Source organism: Arabidopsis thaliana, chromosome 2 (assembly GCF_000001735.4).
Source record: "Arabidopsis thaliana chromosome 2, partial sequence".
Taxonomy (NCBI): Eukaryota; Viridiplantae; Streptophyta; class Magnoliopsida; order Brassicales; family Brassicaceae; genus Arabidopsis; species Arabidopsis thaliana.
In genome coordinates this window covers 6,577,531-6,598,951 of record NC_003071.7, presented here as the reverse complement: position 1 = coordinate 6,598,951, position 21,421 = coordinate 6,577,531, and the positions used below count along the sequence as shown (strand labels likewise).

At 33.2% G+C, this 21,421-nt stretch overlaps 3 protein-coding genes, 1 long non-coding RNA gene and 2 pseudogenes across 6 annotated transcripts; 3 read left to right on the top strand and 3 right to left on the bottom strand.

Moving 5' to 3' along the window:
- Nucleotides 1–1,393: 1,393 nt before the first annotated feature.
- AT2G15190 lies at nucleotides 1,394–6,044 on the bottom strand (annotated as a pseudogene; the record flags this gene model as incomplete). The annotated part of the gene is made up of 1 exon: nucleotides 1,394–6,044.
- Nucleotides 6,045–7,407: 1,363 nt separating this feature from the next.
- Nucleotides 7,408–8,076, top strand: AT2G15185 (zinc knuckle (CCHC-type) protein-like protein; the record flags this gene model as incomplete). Its single annotated transcript, NM_147316.1, has 2 exons — nucleotides 7,408–7,479; nucleotides 7,573–8,076. 2 exons carry the CDS (start codon nucleotides 7,408–7,410, stop codon nucleotides 8,074–8,076), a joined length of 576 nt encoding a protein of 191 aa, NP_671851.1.
- A 16-nt stretch (nucleotides 8,077–8,092) lies between these two features.
- Nucleotides 8,093–8,391, bottom strand: AT2G06375. The gene has a single exon (NR_140138.1). It is a non-coding gene; the product is annotated as an other RNA (long non-coding RNA).
- Nucleotides 8,392–8,784: 393 nt separating this feature from the next.
- AT2G15180 (Zinc knuckle (CCHC-type) family protein) lies at nucleotides 8,785–10,209 on the top strand (the record flags this gene model as incomplete). The annotated part of the gene is made up of 1 exon (NM_127079.1): nucleotides 8,785–10,209. One exon carries the CDS (start codon nucleotides 8,785–8,787, stop codon nucleotides 10,207–10,209), a length of 1,425 nt encoding a protein of 474 aa, NP_179121.1.
- A 421-nt stretch (nucleotides 10,210–10,630) lies between these two features.
- AT2G15170 (Plant basic secretory protein (BSP) family protein) lies at nucleotides 10,631–11,382 on the bottom strand. The gene has a single exon (NM_127078.3). The coding sequence runs from the start codon at nucleotides 11,290–11,292 to the stop codon at nucleotides 10,984–10,986; it is 309 nt and encodes a 102-aa protein (NP_179120.2). The 5' UTR covers nucleotides 11,293–11,382; the 3' UTR covers nucleotides 10,631–10,983.
- Nucleotides 11,383–17,136: 5,754 nt separating this feature from the next.
- AT2G15160 lies at nucleotides 17,137–19,049 on the top strand (annotated as a pseudogene; the record flags this gene model as incomplete). The annotated part of the gene is made up of 1 exon: nucleotides 17,137–19,049.
- Between the last annotated feature and the right edge of the window lie 2,372 nt (nucleotides 19,050–21,421).

Below are 21,421 nucleotides of genomic sequence, written 5' to 3'. Positions count from 1 at the left end.
ACCCATAAATTAAGTGAGGATCTATAAATTAAAACACAAACCCAAACATCAATCTATTTACTGTTGAAGTTTCAAAACGAAAAAAACTTTAAAATTGTTACAACAGAGAAGTTAATCGGCATTTGAAATCTTCTTTGAAGGTTTTTGAAACCCAAATATCAAACTTTAAAACATAAATCTATCAAAATTATATAACAATTTCCAACACTCCTTCAAAATCCCAAATATCAATCTATTTTACTTGTTTCGTTTTTAACCGAAAAACCTAGAAATGCTAGAACAAAAAAGAGATTCGGCGAAAATTGAACAAACCCAAATGTTAAACTTCAGTTTCGTAAATTAGTTACCTTCAATTGCTTCCTTTTTGCTGGATAATCAGTTTTTCTTCAGATTGTTGAAAGGAAGAAGACGAAGACGACAATTTGTATTCTTTTTTTTTTTTTTTTGGTTACTTTTTTGTTGTCTTTTCACGGTTTCCTTCTTTTTTTGTTTTTGGGTTATAGTGAATTTTTGGGCTTTAGTATTTTTTGGGCTTTTAGTGTTTTTTTACTAAAACAATTTGTTTTTCTAAATAACAGGCCTAGGCCCAATTAGTAACAGATACAGTGTTTAACATTACTGTAACTTTTTCAACGGTTGATATTCTCTTTTAAAAACAGTTGTAAATCATTTTAAAAACGGTTGTAAATCTTTTCAAAGTGAGTGACCCTAATTCGGTGAAGATGTCAGCAGCCAATCCCTGTTTAATTTGTTTTTAGGTTATAGTGAATTTTTGGGTTTTAGTGTTTTTTGGGCTTTTAGTTTTTTTTAAACTAAAACAGTTTGTTTTTCTAAATAACAGGCCTAGGCCCAATTAGTAACAGATACAGTGTTTAACATTACGGTAACTTTTTCAACGGTTGAAATTCTCTTTTAGAAGCGGTTGTAAATCATTTTAAAAACGATTGTAAATCTTTTCATAATAACAGTTACTGCAGCTTTTTCAACACTTTTAAAACGCTTTTAAAACAGCTTATAAATCATTTGTAAATCTCTTTTAAAAACGGTTGTAAATCATTTTAAAACCGATTGTAATTTTTTTTCATAATAACCGCTACTGCAGCTTTTTCAACACTTTTAAAATCCTTATAAAGCAGCTTGTAAATCGTTTAAAACCCCTGTTTAAAAGCATGTTTAAAGTCTTTTTCCATTCAAATCAAAAAGCACCTGTTAACCCAAACAACCATTATAAAGTAATTTTGTAAAACAGGAGTTGAACTAAATAAACTTCATAAATCTTGTTCCATACAGATGTTCATAAAATATTCAAATGACAAAGTTTTATGAAATAAGAAACAAAAGCTGATAAATCTATCTTATACTCCACTACTTTTTGATTAGTAGTCTGCTACTTCTACAAAGTGACTGACCCTAATTCGGTGAAGATGTCAGCAGCCAATTTATTCTTAACGTTTTGAATTATGTTCCCTTCAAGGTTCGAATGGCTGGTATACATTGAGTAACATTCCATAAACTTCAGCATATAGATACCAGACTCTTCATTTCTAGGAGTCTACAACCAAAAACCAAAAGAATTACTTAAGCAAAGAAGTTATAGAAGTCAGGACTTACGGAATATTCATTTCTAAGAATATGATATATTTAAAGAAGTTACCTGAGGAAAAGTGGTCAGGACTTTGATGCTAAATGGAGAGACATCCATGTCTTCTTTTTTGAGGATGTTCCAAACAATGTATGACATAGCTATAGAGTAGGCAGCAACATATTTCTTCTGTTAAATAAGAAGCTGCACATTCCCATATACAAACTGTCTTCTGTTCCAAGTGGATGAGCAAGGCAACCCAGCATTTTCCTTTGATACAGAAAGGAGCCAATATCCACTTGGTTTCTTCCTCTATTATCAGCTTACTGATTTCTTCAGACTGAAACTGAAATCCCTCTTTGTTATCCAAAAACTCCATGTATGACTCATCAATCACATTTAAGAAAGACGATCCAACAAATACAACTGATTTGTTTTCGAATAATTCTGGATTGCTTTCCTTCCTCGTTTTCATCAACTCCAAAGCTGCATCAACATGCTAAACACAACAAAAATAAAAATTATCATATTAGAAAACCCCTTTAAAAACGATTGTAAAAAATGCAAACCCTTTTTAAAATACCTTGTAAATCATTCTACGCCACATACTTATGCTTTTTAACGATTGTAAATCAAGTTAAACACTTTTAAAAGCTTTTAAAATCCCTTGTAAATCATTCTATGCCACTAAGTTCTGCTTCTAAAACGATTGTTAATCAATTAAACCCTTTTTAATAGCTTTTAAAATCTCTTGTAAATCAATCCTTACCATTTTCTAATCCGTTAAAAACGATTGCAAGTCATGTAAATCCTTTTTAAAATACCTTGTAAATCATTCTTTACCACTTTCAAATCTTTTAAAATTGTTTATAAACCATGTAACCCTTTTTAAAATCCCATTTGTAAATAACTTAATGATGCTTTAAAAACTATATGTAATTCATGGGTTACCAATTTGACAAGGTTTTTTAGAAATATCGTTGCTGTTATTGCTTTCCCTGGCGTCTCTAGGGTTGTAAACCACTTTCTATCTACAATATTTCCCGCGATTGATAGTGGCCTACAACAACAAAACAGTCAACAATGATGCTTCTTCCATTATTAAAAAAAACTCACTATCTTACTAACAAAACTCACTTGTTTTTCCTTGACTTCTTCCATTCAGCCAATTTTTCAAGTCTTGTGGCATCAACTTTCGCAAATGGATGCAAAATTGGATGCTTCTTCTTCTTAGCTGTGAAAGGTGCTTGGGTATGAATGGAAGGAACCGTACCCCGCTTACTCTTTCTTTGCGGAGCGGGCTGAAAATCATCATTGTCGCCATCATTATCAGCGTTATCACCATCATTGCCAATAATTTTCCTTTTCTTACTCTATGCCTATCAAAAAGAATATAAAAAACAGATGTTTAAAATACCTTGTAAACAAAATTTTCAAAATCATAATAAATTAGATACTAACCTCTTTCCTTGTTGGAACATCAACATCAGCACTATCAACTTGTTTCTGCCTCTTTCTCGGTACCTAGAATAGTAAAAAACACCAATTAAAAGTACTTTTAAAATCCCTTGTAAATATCATAACAAGACAATTGACAAATTTTAAAAACAGTACTGTTGCAAATACTAACCTGTTTTCTTGTTTTAAGATTATCCTCAGCATGAACACTTGGTTTAACTCTCTTGTTCTGAAGTTGCATGAAAGATAAACTTTTAAAGATTTGAAAACAATATTATAAACACTTGGTTAGATAATACAAATTTTTTTAAATGCTAACCTCATTTCTTCCTCTGCTAACTCTCTTCTTATCCTTTTGAACATCCAGACTTTCTTCAGACAAAATATTGAAATTTGGTGTAGAGGATCGTGGAGTAGGAGACTTATCCTTGAAAAGATAACAGAATGTAAAATTATAAAAAGGATACTAATCATTTTTGTAAGACTTTTAGAGATATAAATCACTGTACTTTTGATGATTCTTCAGCTACTTCATCACCAACATCACGTTGGGTGTTTTCATCATCACCCGGATAGCTCCCATACTGTGTGTTTGGCTCTCGGATTGAATCTTCAAATGATTCATTGTCATTCTGCAACAAAATAAAAACAATAAGTCAATCATTAATATAATTAGTAGACCTTTAAAATAGCTTGTAAAGATTTTCAATTACCTCTGCTTTTCTTTCTAGTCCTCCTTCTTCTTCAGCCTGCGAAAAAAAAGAGTACATTGTAAAGGTTTACTACGTATTTAACCTTTAAAATACATTGTAAAACCTTTCCTTTCAAATAGCTTTTAAAGAAACATTTACAATTACCTCTGGTTGTCTTTCTACTCCTTCATCTTCTTGTTTTCTTTCTTCATCTTCCTCAGATCTCTGATTATTCTTTTCCTCCATTCTAATGTCCAAAATCCTCTCAATCAGCTCGACTCTCTTGTTAAGATCTTCAAGGATTGTCAAAATCCTGTCAAGCTTCTCGCTATTAGATATTTTGTTATTGATTTTGTTTTGACCTACTTCTTCAAGGGCAGCACAAACATCAACGCATCTTGTATTCCATTCAGTTTTCTTCAATCTGTAGCCCATATTAACAAGTCCCAAAATATGTTGGAATTCGGTGTCGTTGAAATCAGGAACTAACGACTTGAATTCTTCTGGGTTTCCAATAATTGTATTCACCTCCATCTACGAAGATACAATAACATTACAAATCTTGAGAAAGCAGAACTTCAAATCTAAAAACCATTTAAAGAATTCTGTAAATAGACAAAAGCTTACCTCAGAAACATCATTTACAAGGTTTACGATCTTGAAAAACTCTGGAGTAGTAGTGCTTTTCCACTTCAATATCAATGGATATTCAGATTGGAATTCCTTATCTTTAACTCCATATGCTGCACCAAATGCTGGAACTGCGCTCAACACCCATATTGTTAGCGCTAGTCCAAATCCTCTCAAATCATATTTCTCTTTTGCCCAAGTTTTCTCGTCCATTCTCAGAATTGAATTTGATAGAACACTGAATGCTTCTTTACCCCACGGTTGGGCTGTGTACATCTCAAAATCAGAAGCATGCTGCAATCTTGGCAAAGGTATCTTCTCTTTTCCATATGGTGTCAAAAGAATTCCTTCAGTCAACACTACTGCAGCAAGACACAACTTTTCTTCATCTTCAACAGCAGGTTCACCTTCCTTAGGTTTTAAAAACAATCAATCTTCGAGATCACCAAGAGTATAGGATCCTTTACTAGCCCAAAAGTATGGTTCTTTTACAGGATCTTTCCCCTTTCGTCGAAGTTCCCTATGAACAGGTTCACATTGAATTCCTGTATGAACAAAAGACAGTGTAGAGACTATTATTACAGGTTTTATAGTAAATACTTTAAAAACGATTGTAAATCATGTTTAACACTTTTAAAAGCTTTTAAAATCCCTTATAAATCATTCAATGCCACTTACTTATGCTTTAAAAACGATTGTAAACCATGTAGACACTTTTAAAATCCCTTGTAAATCATTATATGACACTTACTTATGCTTTAAAAACGATTGTAAATCATGTTTAACCCTTCTAAAAGCTTTTAAAATCCCTTGTAAATCATTCTATTCAACTTACTTATGCTTAAAAAACGATTGCTAATCATGTTTAACCCTTAGAAAAGGTTTTAAAATCCCTTGTAAATATTCTATGCCACTTACTTATGTTTTAAAATCGATTGTAAACTATGCAAACACTTCTAAGATCCCTTGTAAATCGTTTTAAGACACTTACTTATGCTTTTAAAATCCCTTGTAAACGTGTTTAACACTTCTTTAAGCTTTTAAAATTCCTTGTAAATTATTCTATGCTAATTACTTATGCCTAAAAACGGTTGTAAACCATGCATACCCTTTTTAAAATCCCTTGTAAATCATTATCTGCCACTAACTTATGCTTCTTAAACGATTGTTAATGAAGTAAACCCCTTTTAAAAGCTTTTAAAATCACTTGTAAATTATCTATGACACTTACTTATGTTTTAAAAACGATTGTAAACTACGCAAACAGTTATGCAAATGCCTTGTAAATCATTCTACGACAGTTAATTAAGCTTTAAAAACGATTGTAAAACTTTATTACCTGTTGTGAGATAGAACTCTCTCAAGGAGAAACGGATAGGTTGAGAATCAACTCTAAACCAAAGAGTTGATCCTTTTGTTTTCACTCTCTGCTGCATGAGATAGTGAAAGATTTTTCCAGAAAATCTGATTCCCTTCTTAGCCTTCATTTTTGGTCCCAATTCAACTAGAGGACCAAGAAATGAACTTCTAATCTTCTGAAATAAACACTCGCCTAAAGCTTCCTCTACTTTACTAACTAAATTCCAATTCGAGTATTGTTGAACGGTTCCCAGTGCAATAGATTCCTCACCTTCTCTGTAGATTTGTTCAGGCAATGTAAGGATTTCACTCTCTGAATCCATGTGCAAAACATGTTATGAAACAGCGTCAGATCTACTATAAAATTGACTATAAAATCGACTATAAAATCGATTATAAAAACGGTTACCGTCGGATCTATCGATATCTCTGGGGATTGTTTGCGTCGTAGAGAAATGATCTGAATCCTTCACAGAAGAACAGGTTTATCGGAGAGGAAATTCGTCTGCGATTTTGGGGTTTCTCAGAGAGAAAATTCGTCGGCGATTTTGAGTGAAATCGGAGAGGAAATTCGTTGGCGATTTTGAGTGAAATCGGAGAGGAAATTCGTCGGCGATTTTGAGTGAAATCGGAGAGGAAATTCGCCGGCGATTTTGAATGAAATCGGAGAGGAAAATCGGAGAGGAAAACGAAGAAGTTTGTGCCAAAACGAAGAAGTTTGTGAAACGAATGTGAAACCTAATCATTCAGAGGGTAAGACAATCATTTGCCATATTAGAAGGGGTAGTTTTAAAAATGGCCTTCAGGAAAGGGCACTTTTACAAAAAGTTATTAGAATAAGGGTAGTTTTGCAAATCTCCCAAAGAATTACTAACAACTGTATGTCTAATTTAATTTATTATTTTATCCATGTGATATTAGAAAAACTAAAAGTTGATTAATAAAAACTTTTCTCCTCCTTAAATATAGTAAAATAAATGTTGCAGGAAAATATGTTTCAGCCGATCGATCCTAACGCTGGAGAACAAACTAATTTGCGTAATGATGAACAAAAACATAAAGGAGTTTCATAACCATGCATCGGTGTTGCGGTCTTCTAAAGACATATTGACGTTAACTTGTGCATAGGCGTTTAATGCGGTGACGTTAATTTGGCTTACACCTCACATATTAATTAGATCCAGTCCAAAATAGCTAAGTAAAATATTTTTCGAGTAACGATGTTCTTTTCACTTGCGTGGCTGCTATATATTGGGCTAGAATGCTAGATAGAAAACCAAAAATATAGGAGTATATATGTTGATACCATTATGAGTTCTATGCTGCTTAGTCTCATTTTTAGGAGCAATCTGCTCGAACGAGCATGTGATATTATGGATGAGGGGGTACTGAAATAGTTGCGCATAGAGACATACCTGATCTGCTGAAGTCATCCCTCAAACTCAAGCATATAATCCTAATGATTTTCTCTCTTTTGAACCTAGTTTATTGACCCGGATCCCGGTTAGTTTAACATTTCGAAATGTTATGTTTTTAAAATCAGAATCATATTGCTACTTCGTTGATTTGCTTGATAAGAAAAAAATGCACAAAATTCACATAAATCGTCAATAACCTTTATAGTGATGTATATGACTATCCGATTACTGTGAATAGTTACACTGGACGAAATTACTGTGAACAAAGATGAGAGTGTCAATGACACTATTCAGATCAAAGGAGAACCACCGGATGCTCAACAATTTCGCAAAACTCAATGTAAGCTTCTAAACCCTTATACACTTCAATGGACTAACTTGACTTATCTATGTGTAGGTAAAAAAAGTTTTGAGGACAAAACCTCTTGAAGAGGGAGGGGATGATGTAAGAATGGGAGCTGACGTACCGGCTGATGCACTCGTTGACAGACTGCTTGTTGGATTTTTTTATGGACCTTCTGACAGACTACCTGAAGTACTTCATGTATCAAACCAGCTTGTGCGAACTAAGGAAAGCTATCCTTTCCTTCCCTTTTGTGCGTCCCAGAGCCACATATGGAAGCCTGGAGATCCTCTACGCCACCTAGAACCATTCACACTTAATCCTTGGTGCATCATTCCTTATGTGAACCCGCGGAGCCAAGACTTTCCTTTTCCGGAGCTAAATGAGATCAAATCACAACAACTCTATTTTGATCATCTTTTGGGAATTAAGAAGCTTCCTACAATGACTCTAGACGTCCCAAAATCACATCACTTCCAGCCCAAGTTGTCAAGACTCAAGACACATCACAACTTTCCTTATTTGGCCGATTTCGTCATTAAAGTTCCAACAACCATATTTTCATTTATTGTTGCGATTTCTTTACTTCTTTAGAGCATATGAACATTGTTTGAGCCTCTATATAAGCTCACCTTAGTTTTCATTTGTATTCAAGCCTTTTACGAAATAAACAAGTATTTTCTTTAAAGAGTGTCTTTGAGTTTTATGCATTAGAAGTTAGTGTGGATTCACTAAAGTCTTGTGTGTGCGGATCAATTAGCTTGTGGATTCAAGTTGATTTGTTTGTGGTTTGATTGTGGATTCAATCAAGCACGTTGAGTGTGGATTCATTCAACAAAACCTCCATCTTTCATCTCTACCATCATTCATCGAATCATTCAAGCTTTAGGTCGACAAACCGAGAAGCGTAAACCCTAGGTGGATTCCGAGGTTTGCATCATTGGTATCAGAGCTAAAAGCTCCAATCCCATAAGGTGAACTCGTTCCCTTTTATCCCTTTCAATTTCTGTTTTCGTTATTCATTTTTTTTATTTTAAATCGAAAACCCCATAAAAATTTGGTTTTGCAATTTGTTTTGATTTGCTTCCACAACCTTAATAGTGAAACAAAATAAAAATTTTAATTGTCTAGTTTGTTATTTGTTTCAATTTTGCTATTCTCGTTTTTAAAAAGAAAAATAAATAAATCGTGTTTTGTTATTTTTGACTTATTTGTTGACTTACTTCCTGAGTTAAGTTCTGATTCATTGTCTTCTTTGTTTTACTCTCTTTGGCGAGGTACCACAAATAAAATTTGAGAACGATGGAGACAATAATCTACTCTAGCTCTGATGAAGAGGACTCATATGGATGTAGTCAAGACTCGTACTACAACGAGACTAGATTTGTTGAGTCATGGCATGATGATGGCTACTCATCAAGCTCGGATTTTGAGGAAGAACCAGATGGTGGAGCACCTGAACCGGAACCACCAGACCGTTATAGCAGCCATGCCACACCGCCGAGCTATTCGAAGCCATGGATCTCATGGAATCCCATACCCAAGACCAATTTCTATCCTACTTTCTACCCCACTCGCAAAGTTATATACAAATTATTTGTGCATAATGGTAGTAAAACTTACGGACCTGAATTCTTTTTGTTTTCAGGATTGGGCTATCTACAGTGGGAGAGTAATATGAATTACTATTTTGAGTTTCATTCCACAGCACAAGAAGACAAGCTTTCGATTGCCCTAGGACAACTTAAGGGTAGTGCTTTGTGGTGGTGGGATCAAGATGAGTACAACCGATGGTATGAAAGGAGAGCACCGATCCGAACATGGGAGAGACTAAAGTGGAACATGTGTGCAAAATACTCCCCACAAAGTTTGTCACCAGCACATGTGGTGCAACAAAAGCAAAAACCAACATTTTTGCCTCAAATGCAAGCGACAACTCAAGGTAAGTGTACTTTTCAAACAAAGCATGTTGAACTAACATGTTACAGGTGTAAACAAGAGGGACACATTGCCAAGATCTGCCCCACGAGAGAGACTACAACAAAGGTAGGATTGGAGCAACAAGAATTGTTAAAGGCTAAAGAGAAACAAGAAATTGTTTCAAGTCCAAAAGGTAAAAATGAACAAGCCGAAACTTGTCAAACTGATTTAAACAACTCAATGAATGTGATAACACACTTGTCTAGTGCCAAAAGCATTGCGAAAGTTTCAGGTACAAAAGAAAACATTACAGATCAAGGAGAAGCTTCAACAATGGAGAAAGTGTTCACGGAAGAAAGTAAAAACCAAGGAGGACCAACACTGGACGAAATTACTGTGAATAAAGATGAGAGTGTCAATGACACTATTCAGATCAAAGGAGAACCATCGGATGCTCAACAATTTCCCAAAACTCAATGTAACCTTCTAAACCCTTATACACTTCAATGGACTAACTTGACTTATCTATGTGTAGGTAAAAAAGTTTTGAGGACAAAACCTCTTGAAGAAGGAGGGGATGATGTAAGAATGGGAGCTGACGTACCGGCTGATGCACTTGTTGACAGACTGCTTGCTGGATTTTTTGATGGACTTTCTGACGGACTACCTGAAGTACTTCACGTATCAAACCAGCTTGTGCGAACTAAGGAAAGCTATCCTTTCCTTCCCTTTTGTGCGTCCCAGAGCCACATATGGAAGCTTGGAGATCCTTTACGCCACCCAGAACCATTCACACTTAATCCTTAGTGCATCATTCCTTATGTGAACCCGCGAAGCCAAGACTTTCCTTTTCCGGAGCTAAATGAGATCAAATCACAACGACTCTATTTTGATCATCTTTTGGGAATTAAGAAGTTTCCTACAATGACTCTAGACGTCCTAAAATCACATCACTTCCAGCCCAAGTTGTCAAGACTCAAGACACATCACAACTTTCCTTATTTGGTCGATTTCGTCATTAAAGTTCCAACAGCCATATTTTCATTTATTGTTGCGATTTCTTTACTTCTTTAGAGCATATGAACATTGTATGAGCCTCTATATAAGCTCACCTTAGTTTTCATTTGTATTCAAGCCTTTTACGAAATAAACAAGTATTTTCTTCAAAGAGTGTCTTTGAGTTTTATGCATTAGAAGTTAGTGTAGATTCACTAAAGTCTTGTGTGTGCGGATCAATTAGCTTGTGGATTCAAGTTTATTTGTTCGTGGTTTGATTGTGGATTCAATCAAGCACGTTGAGTATGGATTCATTCAACAAAACCTCCATCTTTCATCTCTACTATCATTCATCGAATCATTCAAGCTTTAGGTCGAGAAACCGAGAAGCGTAAACCCTAGGTGGATTCCGAGGTTTGCATCACAACATAACCGGCTTTTAACCTCACGTAATCCGCTATCCCTTCGATAAGCCCTCCTGGAACCCGATCAGCCGCACCGAACCACTGCCAAGAATGGGCCACCTCGTGATAAATCACCCCGGTAAATCCAACCCTTACATCTCCCGAGTTACCCGCGAGAGATCTAGCGTTGAAAATGTATCTCCTTTCCCAAGTTCGTGTTGTAGGCCACGCTGTTACTATTCTCTATGAAGAGTGTGATGTTTGTAATGGTCTTTCTGTCTAAAGGGTTAGTTTGTTGGAACAAACGCCACGTGAAGTCTGTTGCAGATCTCACTGATTGTTTGCCATAACTGACGCCGCCGATCTCATCTCGAAATTTCCTTCCTCCAGGAGAGTCGCCAGTATTGTCGACAACAAAGAAGTCAACTGCATTGACCATAGAGACTGCGAGCATTAGACAGATTACAAGGAAGATTTCGTGACAAGCCATTTTTTTTTATCTTTGTTAGTTTTGTTTGCATTGGTTTAGATTTAGAAGGAGCTTTATATAGAAACTTAATGGAATTATGAAAATTTAAAGATAAAAAATATTTGAGATATACTAGTAATCAATGGAAGACCTCTCCTTGATCCCACAAAGGTAGACTAATTAATAAGGCCAATGCAAGTAGACTTAGACGACGACGGGTTCAAGACCATCATGTAGGAGATTTAGTCACGAGACTTCCGAGTACCCACGATATAAATTTCGAACAAGGCCCATGGTCCGATTAAGAAATGTAAGTAACGGTAGGGTTAGAGATTTTTTTTTTCCCGTGAAACGGTAGGGTTAGAGATTGTGAACATGACAGGTGGGAGACAATGGCTTTAACTTTACCAAATAGACTTCAAAGACCTTATGTTAAGAATTACAGATCTCGTTTACAAAAATAAATAAAAATAAAAATAAAAAAGGAATTACAGATCTAATTTCTCCTCAAGAACATGAATAAAAAGCAAGAAATAAAGTGCACACAAGATTTATATATAATGGTTTACTCGTAAGAGCTACAACCACTTTTTCTATCAACGTCTCGCTCTAACTCTCTATTTCGGTAATAAATAGAAGTGATTACCACAAATACATATAAAGGAAAAATTCTAGGACAAACAAACATTGGCCAAAAGTACTCAAAATACTTTTACTAAAACTCTCAGAAAAACATACGTTTACAGAATTAATCATACCTTCACAGACTAGAACATACGTTCACAACTTCAACCATATATTCACAAAATCAGCTATGCGTTATACGAACAGCCATGCGTTCACAAATTGCTGAGAAACTCTTATCCTGAGATTTGTCTCCACATCTCAACACCTTAGTGTTCAGCAGTTTTGGCCACGACATGTTAACAACAACTGGTGGACCGATTTAGTAGTGTTAAAAAATTATTTACTTTAAAAAAAATATATTTAACTTTAAAACTTCTCAATCTAACTTCTTTGTTTTGTTTTTTGCAGCAACGTTAGTATTGGTATCCCGTTTACCACACCATGTTTAAGAATGAACTGTTATAACATGATCATCAACATGCTGTACAATCAAGTATACTCAAACCCCAAAGAAGAGCATACGGTTATTTTACATGGTAATGAATGTCTATTCGTTATAACTCTTCATAATATTTTAATTTACTAATATATTCCAATAAATTGTTGCAACTGTTTACTTGAATCATTACAAAATTTGGTTTGCTTGAAGAATCACTGTAAACATTTATTTATTTTACGAACATTGTAATATTGTAGTTTATTAGGTTTTAATCGAGTAATTTAACGTTTTATGTTAATTAGTAAACGTTGGTCAAATTTTAGGATAAAATTGTTAAGTCAATGACAAGTTGAAGATTAAATTTACGCACATGATAGTTGGAGAATAATTGTGTTAATTACAAAAAATTGGGGAATAAAATGAGTATTTTCCCAATATATAAATAATTTAATTTTGTGATTCTATTCAATCCAATTAATATTAGTATGGTTGATTAAAACTTGAACTAATTAAAATTTTATTTTAGGCATCTTTGGTGCTCGTGGCGAACCAAGAAGCTATTGAAGATAACACTTCTATGTATAAGCATATGCTAGACATAATAGAAGACCTTTTTGATCAGTAGTCTACGAACAAGAGATTGTGCCGTGATCCTAATGATGTTGATGCGATGGGTGATATGAAACTTGGAAAGGATGTGCTTGACAACGAAAAGTATCAAAATAATTGATGGCTTATGGATCAAGAAAGATGATGTTAATAAGGTTAAGAAGGTTATTGACATGAAGATCAAATGTGTTTCATGAAGATGGAACCGAATCAACCTTGATTCAGTTGGTCAATCTGATCTTCATATGTCATAGTATTTCTATGGTTTGCTATGTTTGAGAACTTTTTGTTTGGTTTAACTGTTTTTCTCTGAAATTCATGTTTAAAGTTTTATGTTACTTTGATTATTATGGATTTAATTTGGCTTTCTTTCAAATCTTCGAATAAATTGGATTTTGTTTTGGGACTTATTTAAGCTTCAATATTTTCAACTTTGAAAGTGTTGTTGTAGTTAGTTGGCTATACAGATCTTACAACAACACTTACATAAAAATTAATACATTTATAAGAAACCTAAATCAATCCCAAAAATTAGGATCTTTCATACATACACCAAGATTCAATTTTCTCCTCCTACAAATGCAACAATAATTACCGAAAAGTAAAGTAGAGCATGTTTAAGTGTTGTCAATGAAATATATCATTTCTCATTTTGAAAACAGATATTCAAACTTTTTGGCATTCTTATTTCATCTGTATTCTTCTTCGGAAAAATGGGTAAAAAAAACCTTCACTTTTTACAAAAACATGTAAAAAACCCTCAACTTTTTTTGTTAGTTTTTAAACCATCACCTTTTAATAAATGGTAAAATAACACCTAGTAATATTAAACCAAATAAAGTATAATATTAAAACATAAAGTAAAACAACTTAATTAGTTTGTAATTTATACTTTCCAAATTCGAGTTTACGATATTTTTTCCAGAATTTAGTTATTGTTTTTTTGGCGATATAAAGAAATAAGTTTCAATTAGAATTTGTTATGTAAACTAAAATCAATTTATAGCTTAACACATTTTATTTTATTTTTCTTTGTATGTTTTCTATTTTTTGAAGTTTTGGATTTAAAATATTTATGACCAAAATTCGTTCTAAACTTGTGTGACTGAACCAAATAAGTTTTTCTTAATATAAATTTTATATTTTGTTATTACAAAATTAGTTTGGTTTCTCGTTGATGAAATTCTAGAACTCAACCAATCAAACTTTCTTTCAACTAAATCTATATATAAAAGAATATATCATACATAATATAAAATAATTACTTTATCCAAATTAAATCAAATCTACCCTCGAACCAAAATAAATAAAATTTGAATAGATTCTGGATATGTTATCTTCAATATGTAACCCATTTTGAAAAATTCTTTCTAATGCCTTTTTCACACTACCCCTTTTCAATTCTACTCTTTTCTATTTACCATTTTTATTTATACCCTATTTAAATTTTTAATGACTATTTTACCTCTATTTGTAAATTGATTTAGGTTAACAAAATAAAATATTAATATTTTTTGCCTAAAATATTCCAAAATAAATTTCCCGCCAAAAAATTTCGGAAAAAAAATTTCCCGCCAAAATGTTTTTTCAAAAACATTTTTCCAGCCAAAATTTTCCCGCCAAAAAATTTCGAAAAAAAAATTTCCGCCAAAAACAAAATTCGAAAACATTTTTTCCGTAAAATTTTTTTTGGCAGGAAATAGATTTACAAGAGATTTTAAAAGGGTTTTAAAATATTTAAAAGATTTACAATAGATTTTAAAAGGGTTTAAAAGATTTACAATAGATTTTAAAAGGGTTTAAAAGATTTACAAGAGATTTTAAAAGTGTTTTAAAAGATTTATAAGGGATATTAAAGGGCTTTAAAAGAAATACAAGAGTTTTTTAAAGATTTTTAAAGGGTTTAAAAGTGTTTTAAAAGATTTACAAGGGATTTTTAAAGGGTTTTAAAAGATGTACAAGAGTTTTTAAAAGATTTTAAAAGAAATTATATGAAAACCCTTTAAAAACTCTTGTAAATCTTTTTAAAACCTTTTGTAAAGGTTCACAAGAGTTTTAAAATGGTTCAAAAAGAGTTGTAAATGTTTTAAATACTTACAATTCTTTTTCTAAGAGTTAAAAAATGTTTGTAAAGATTTTATAAGAGTTTTAAAAGGATTTACAAAGGTTTAAAATCCTTGTAAATCCTTTTAAAACTCTTTAAAAACTCTTGTAAATCATGTTTTACCCTTTTATACGTTTTTAAAATCCTTGTAAATCATTCTATACCACTTACTTATTTTTTTAAAACGATTGTAAACCATGCAAAACTTTTTTAAAATCCCTTGTAAATCATTCTTTGACACTTACTTATGCTTTAAAAACGATTGTAAATTAGGTTAACCCCTTTTAAAATCCCTTGTAAATCATTCAATGTCACATACTTATGCTTTAAAACGATTGTAAACCATACAAACACTTTTAAAATCCCTTGTAAATCATTCTATGCCACTTACTTATGCTTTAAAAACGATTGTAAATCATGTTTTACCCTTTTATAAGCTTTTAAAATCTCCTGTAAATCATTCCAATACCACTTACTTATACTTAAAAAAAGATTGTAAACCATGCTAACCCTTTTTAAAAATCCTTGTAAATCATTCTATGCCACTAGGGGTGTCAATCGGGCTTGAAGCCCGCGGGCCAGGCCTGTATAGGGATGCAACGGGGCGGGTACGGGCACATTTAATAAAGCCCAAAAAAATGCGGGCCTCACGGTCATGGTCCGTTTGGATCGCGGTTGAAAGAAGCCCGACCCATTTTTGACCGCGGATTTGCGGGTTGACCCGCAACGTCTTCTTTAGCACCGTTACGACTTACGGTGAATCGTTGATGAATTTTGATATGGTGATGGCATCACCAATTCACCATCGTTTCTTCTTCGTCGTCAAAAACCAAAGTCTCCTTCTTTCTTCAATCAACGTGTTTGTTAATGGCGGCTCCTATTCAAGCCTCTTCTTCCTCCACCATGGGTATCTTCACTCTTCGTTAATGGTTTCCTCCATCATCGCAGGTACTACTTACCTTCTTCTTCGATGAAATTTCTGCTAATCGGTTTGATTTTTGGTTATTAATCATATGAAATTTTGTATTCCTTATTTGTTTGACTGCTCTATGATTATCATGTAGTTTGATTGTGACTGTTCTGATTTTTTTTTAACTCAAAACTGATCATGATTTTTAACGAGAAAACAAGTTGATACTCTCTTTGGTTCCGTGGAATTTAAGGATCATCGAATCGGGTTTAAGCTTTGATTTGAGTTTATTGTTGTCTCTAATGATGCTTTGTCGCCACAAGCAGCAAAATTTTCTTTTCATCGAGTTGACCAACTCATGGTCTTGCTTCGATTTTCTTCTTCTCAGTTATGTTTGTTGATGTCTGGACTACTAGGAAACACATGATTAGCTTGTGATCGAGAACTAATGAGCTTAGCAAGTTACAGTTCTGCTTTATTATGCAAAATCAGAAATTGACTAACAGGTCTTTGATATTTGATTCATATATGCAGTTGTTTCTTGTTTTTGTTTGCAGTTGCAGAAGGCAAAAAGATGGAGCAAGAACCCAATATATGCTGGTATGAATAGATTCAGCCACTAGCTCGTCTCAGAAACAGCAACAAATTTCAGATAGGGAGAAGCTGTCAAAGAGAAGGTACTAATTCCAAACTCTTTCATGCATTTCTCTGTGTGTTTCCTTTTAGAAGACGAGAATTGTAGTTGTATACAACATCTAGTTTTGGGATTATGCCCTGTGTAGTAGGTATCTTTGTGTCTTGTTAATGAAGCTTCACTTTCATATATATGTTGCTTAGTGTCGTGCTTAAGCTTCATATGTTTTCATTAGCCACATTGTTTTTGAATCGACTTTATTCTTTGCATTGATTATCTTTTATGGGACTTTCTGCAACTTTAAACAACTTTTTGGATTGAATTTCGTGTCTTATTCTGTTATCTACTCTTGGTCAAAGGTTGGTATTACTTAATCTCATAACCATGTGTTAAGAATTACCCTATTAAACCTCTAAGCTCTCTTTATGTCATCAAACTCTCTGTATCATCTACAATAAAATTGTCTTATAATTGACTTAATGTCATAAAACTTTTTGTAATGTTTTTTACCAGACGTTGTCAGACATAAAACTTAATGTCAGACGTTGCATAAGATAAGAGAGAGTATCAAATTTGTGCAAGCTTCTGAAAAACGTGAGAAATTGTTTGCAAAATGTGTGGAAGCTGTTGGTATAAAGATTAAGTCGGGTTTGATTTTGGATGTGGCAACTAGGTGGAATTCAACATACAAGATGCTTGATAGAGCTCTCAAGTATCGAGCTGCCTTTACTAATCTCAAAGTCATTGATGCGAGAAACTACAATTTTCTCCCTACAGAAGAAGAATGGCATCGATTGAAGCAAGTGTGTGAATTTTTAGAGCCTTTTGATGTGATCACTAATCTGATTTCTGGTTCTTCATATCCAACTTCAAACTTGTAATTCATGCAAGTTTGGAAGATCAATGACTGGTTGGTATCAAATACGAGTAATCAAGATGAAATCATCAGAAAAATGATTATCCCAATGAGAGAAAGATTTGATAAGTATTGGGAAGAAATTGGTGATGTCTTTGCAATGGCTACGGTGTTTGATCCACGGTTCAAGCTAACACTTGTAGACTTTTGTTTTGCAAAGCTGGGTAAGAGTGATGCTAAGATAAAGATTGATGATTTACGTACTAAGCTGAAGACTTTGTTTGAATCATATGAGAACAAGTCCATTTTCACGTCATCGTCTACAGAGACACGTGAAACCAATCAGCAAAGTGAGAAGAATGCAGAACAAAAGAAGTGTTTTGGCAATTATAAAGTACGTAATCAAACATTTATTCCAATTTTTAGTGTGGTTTTAGTAATTGTTTCTTTAGTGTTTTTTTGGCTGAAATTGATGTATAATCTCGTAGGATTTTTTTGCCTTCCGCAAAGAAACTGTTGTTAGTAGTGGAAAGTCTTCTTTGGATATGTATCTAGATGAACCACCATTGGACACAAACAATTTTGAGAGTTGGGATATTTTGAACTATTGGAAAGATAACACTCAACGCTATGGTGCATTGGCGTCCATGGCTTGTGACATCCTTAGTATTCCAATCACAACAGTAGCCTCTGAATCCTCTTTTAGTATTGGAGCTAGAGTTTTGAACAAGTATAGAAGTCGTCTTCTACCGAAACATGTTCAAGCACTAATATGCACCCGCAATTGGTTAAAAGGTTTTGAAGCATATGAAAATGGTAAGCAAATAATTTTCATAATTTTTGTGCTTACATAATTATAAATCATGCATTGATTTTGTTATTTTTATGGGACATATATAGAGGAGGCTGAAGTATATGTTGAACTTGAAGATGAGAAAGTGCCTACTTATGAGTCAATTGTTGACGATGAAGCTTAATATTGATGAAGAGACAACTTGAGTTGGAGATTCATGTTTTCAGCTTTGAAATTCAGTTTATGACTTTAGTTTAATGTTTCAGTTTGAGTACTTGAGTTAAATGTTCCAACTTAAAAGTTGGAGTTTATGTTTCAGTTTTAGTTTGGATTTTGTTTATGTTTCAGACTTTCAGTTTTAATTTTATTTTCAGTTTCAGTTTGACTTTTTGTTTCTGTTCAAGTTTTGCCAATTACAATAACTTTTTAAGTAGAACAGCTTCTTTGTGGCACTTTAATCAGGAAACAGGTTTTGTTTCTGTTCAGGTTTTGGTTGGAACTCGGAGTCATCATGGATTGATGGTTCTCTGCTTGAACACCATATTTGATATGATCAAGAGTGACAAGAGCTTAGATGAGTTTGAAGTGACTTGCTCATATCTTGAAGTTTACAATGAAGTAAAACTTACAGCTGAGAACATGGAGGATTTCTACAATGAGATATCAACTCACGGTAATATCAATTTATCTTTTTGTGCTTCTTTGATAAGCTTAGTTTTATTGTCTGAATCATTGTTCTAATTGCTGTGATACAATATGATACAAGAATCCAAAGACAAAGGCAAGAATCGCAGCTCCTCCACACCTTTGTCCATCAATATGTATGCTTCTCTTCTTCTAAATTTCTCTTTTTTTCATTGTCCTTTGATGATTACGTATTTGTGGTTCTGTTTGTATAAAGAGATATGTGGCTGCACAGGTTTTGTAGGGAAAGGAGAAACTAGAAGAATGATTAGCTCTGCATATGTCATAGCCCGCGGGCCGGCCCGTTAGACCAATGGGCAATGCGGGGCGGGTATGGGCTTCGTTTTGTCGCCCGCGGTCGTTAGCGGGCCGGCCCGTTATGGACTGGAAAGAAGAATGGCCCATCGCGGACAGCCCGTTTGGTCGCGGGCCAGTCCGTTTGACACCCCTATATGCCACTTACTTATGCTTTAAAAACGATTGTAAATCATATTTTACCATTTTATAAGCTTTTAAAATCCCTTGTAAATCATTCAATGCCACTTACTTATGCTAAAAACGATTGTAAACCATGCTAACCCTTTTTAAATCCATTGTAAATCATTTTATGTCACTTACTTATGCTTTAAAATGATTGTAAATCATGTTTTACCCTTTTATAAGCTTTTAAAATCCCTTATAAATCATTCAATGCCACTTACTTATGCTTAAAAAACGATTGTAAATCTTGTAAAACTATTGTAAAAAGTCTTAAAATGATTTACAAAGGTTTAAAAAAGGGTTTTAATTTACCTATGTTTTTAAAGACTTTATAAAAGTTTTAAGAGGTTTTAAAATGATTTACAAGAGTTTTTAGCAACTACCAAAGCTTTTTAAAAACTTTACAAGGTTTTTTAAAAGAGTTTTTTAAAAAATTTCAAGGATTTTTAAAAGCATTTTTTTGCCTGGGAAAAAACATTTACGAGAAAAAAATTTGGCGGGAAATTTTTTTTGGCGAGAATTTTTTTTTTTGGCGGGAAAAAAAGTTTGGCGGAAATTTTTTTTTGGCGGGAAAAATAAATTTTGGCGCCAAAAATTTGGCGGAAAACTTTCAGTTTCCAATTACATGTTCTTATTAGATGAGGGTAATTTGGTCGTTCTGTTCAAGGGAAGGGATATTTTAAAAAATGAACAATATAAAAGGGTATTGTTGCAAAAGGGTAGTAAAAAAAGGATAATTTTGCAAATTTCCCACCAATTTTCTGGGCTAAAATTAAATTGTTTACATAACCAACAATTTACTGATAATGAAACCGTTTTTCTATATCTCAAATAGATTTGAAATCATAATTTCATGTAATTATTTAACATCAAGACTTTAAAAAAACTTAAATTGGAAAACAATAAATTGTAAAACAGAATTTAGAAAAACAAATCTTAAACCAAATTACTTTTATTTATTTCTATATTTTTATAATATTTTGTCTTACTTAAATTCATTTTAATAATTTTAGGTGTTAATTTACCATTTTTAAAAAGATTAGGGTTTATAAACCCACTAAAAAGTCAAGGTTTTTTTACATGTTTTTGGAAAAGGTGAGAGCTCTTTTACCCATTTTTTTGTTCTTCTTTTTTTTTTTCTTACGGATCTCTAGTACATGATAAGAAGATAATGACAAATGTAGAGGTGTAATCCCAAATAGTAGATATGTAATAAGGGAAAAATCCAATAAAATTATTCAATGTAACAATCACTTACACTTCAAACCTTTAAAGTTTAGAACTGTTACAACAAACAAGAAAAGTGAAATTTTTTTTACCTAAAACCTATAAAGTGGCTTTCGAATTCGTGGTTTCGCAAAAATTAATGGATAAATTGAGTCTTATAAAATTTTTCGTTATAAATACTAAGGTAACTTTAATAATTATTTTTTGTAAAAATTAACTTAAGGTTATGATTGGTTGGGCTGTAAGAAATTGTTAAAGGCACTAAAAAAGTTACAGTCCTAAAATTGAAACAATCATGCTTTAGCTTTCCTATTTTTCTCCCCAAATTACCCTTAATTAGCGACCCATAGACCTAATTCATTTCTTCACTCTCTCTCTTCTTCCTCCATCGGAAATTGTGAATGCCGTTGAATCCCATGCCGTCAGAAATAATGAGTTTACTCGCAGTGAAAACCCATCTTCGCCGTCGTAAGTAGAGCTGTGTGTCGCCGTCGAATCTCTTGCGTTTCCCAGGTTTGATTTTATAATGTTAGCTTAAATCTTCGTTTTCGAATTGGTTTATTCGATTTTTGTTGTTGATTATGTGAACTCGTTATTTAAATCCTGATTCAATCGACAGTTTGACATTTGCTTCAGCTTCGAATTTGAATTTTGTTTGAGATTTGATGATTGAATTTGTTTCTAAAATCCTTGTACATTCGTTATACTGTTCTAAAATCCTTTTGAATTCGTTATACTGTTTCGTGATAGATTTGCTTATGTGAATTCGTTATACTATTTCGTAATA

Coding starts and splice junctions, on each gene's coding strand:
- AT2G15170 (NM_127078.3), bottom strand. CDS start 11,292: ATGGCTTGTCACGAAATCTTCCTTGTAATCTGTCTAATGCTCGCAGTC.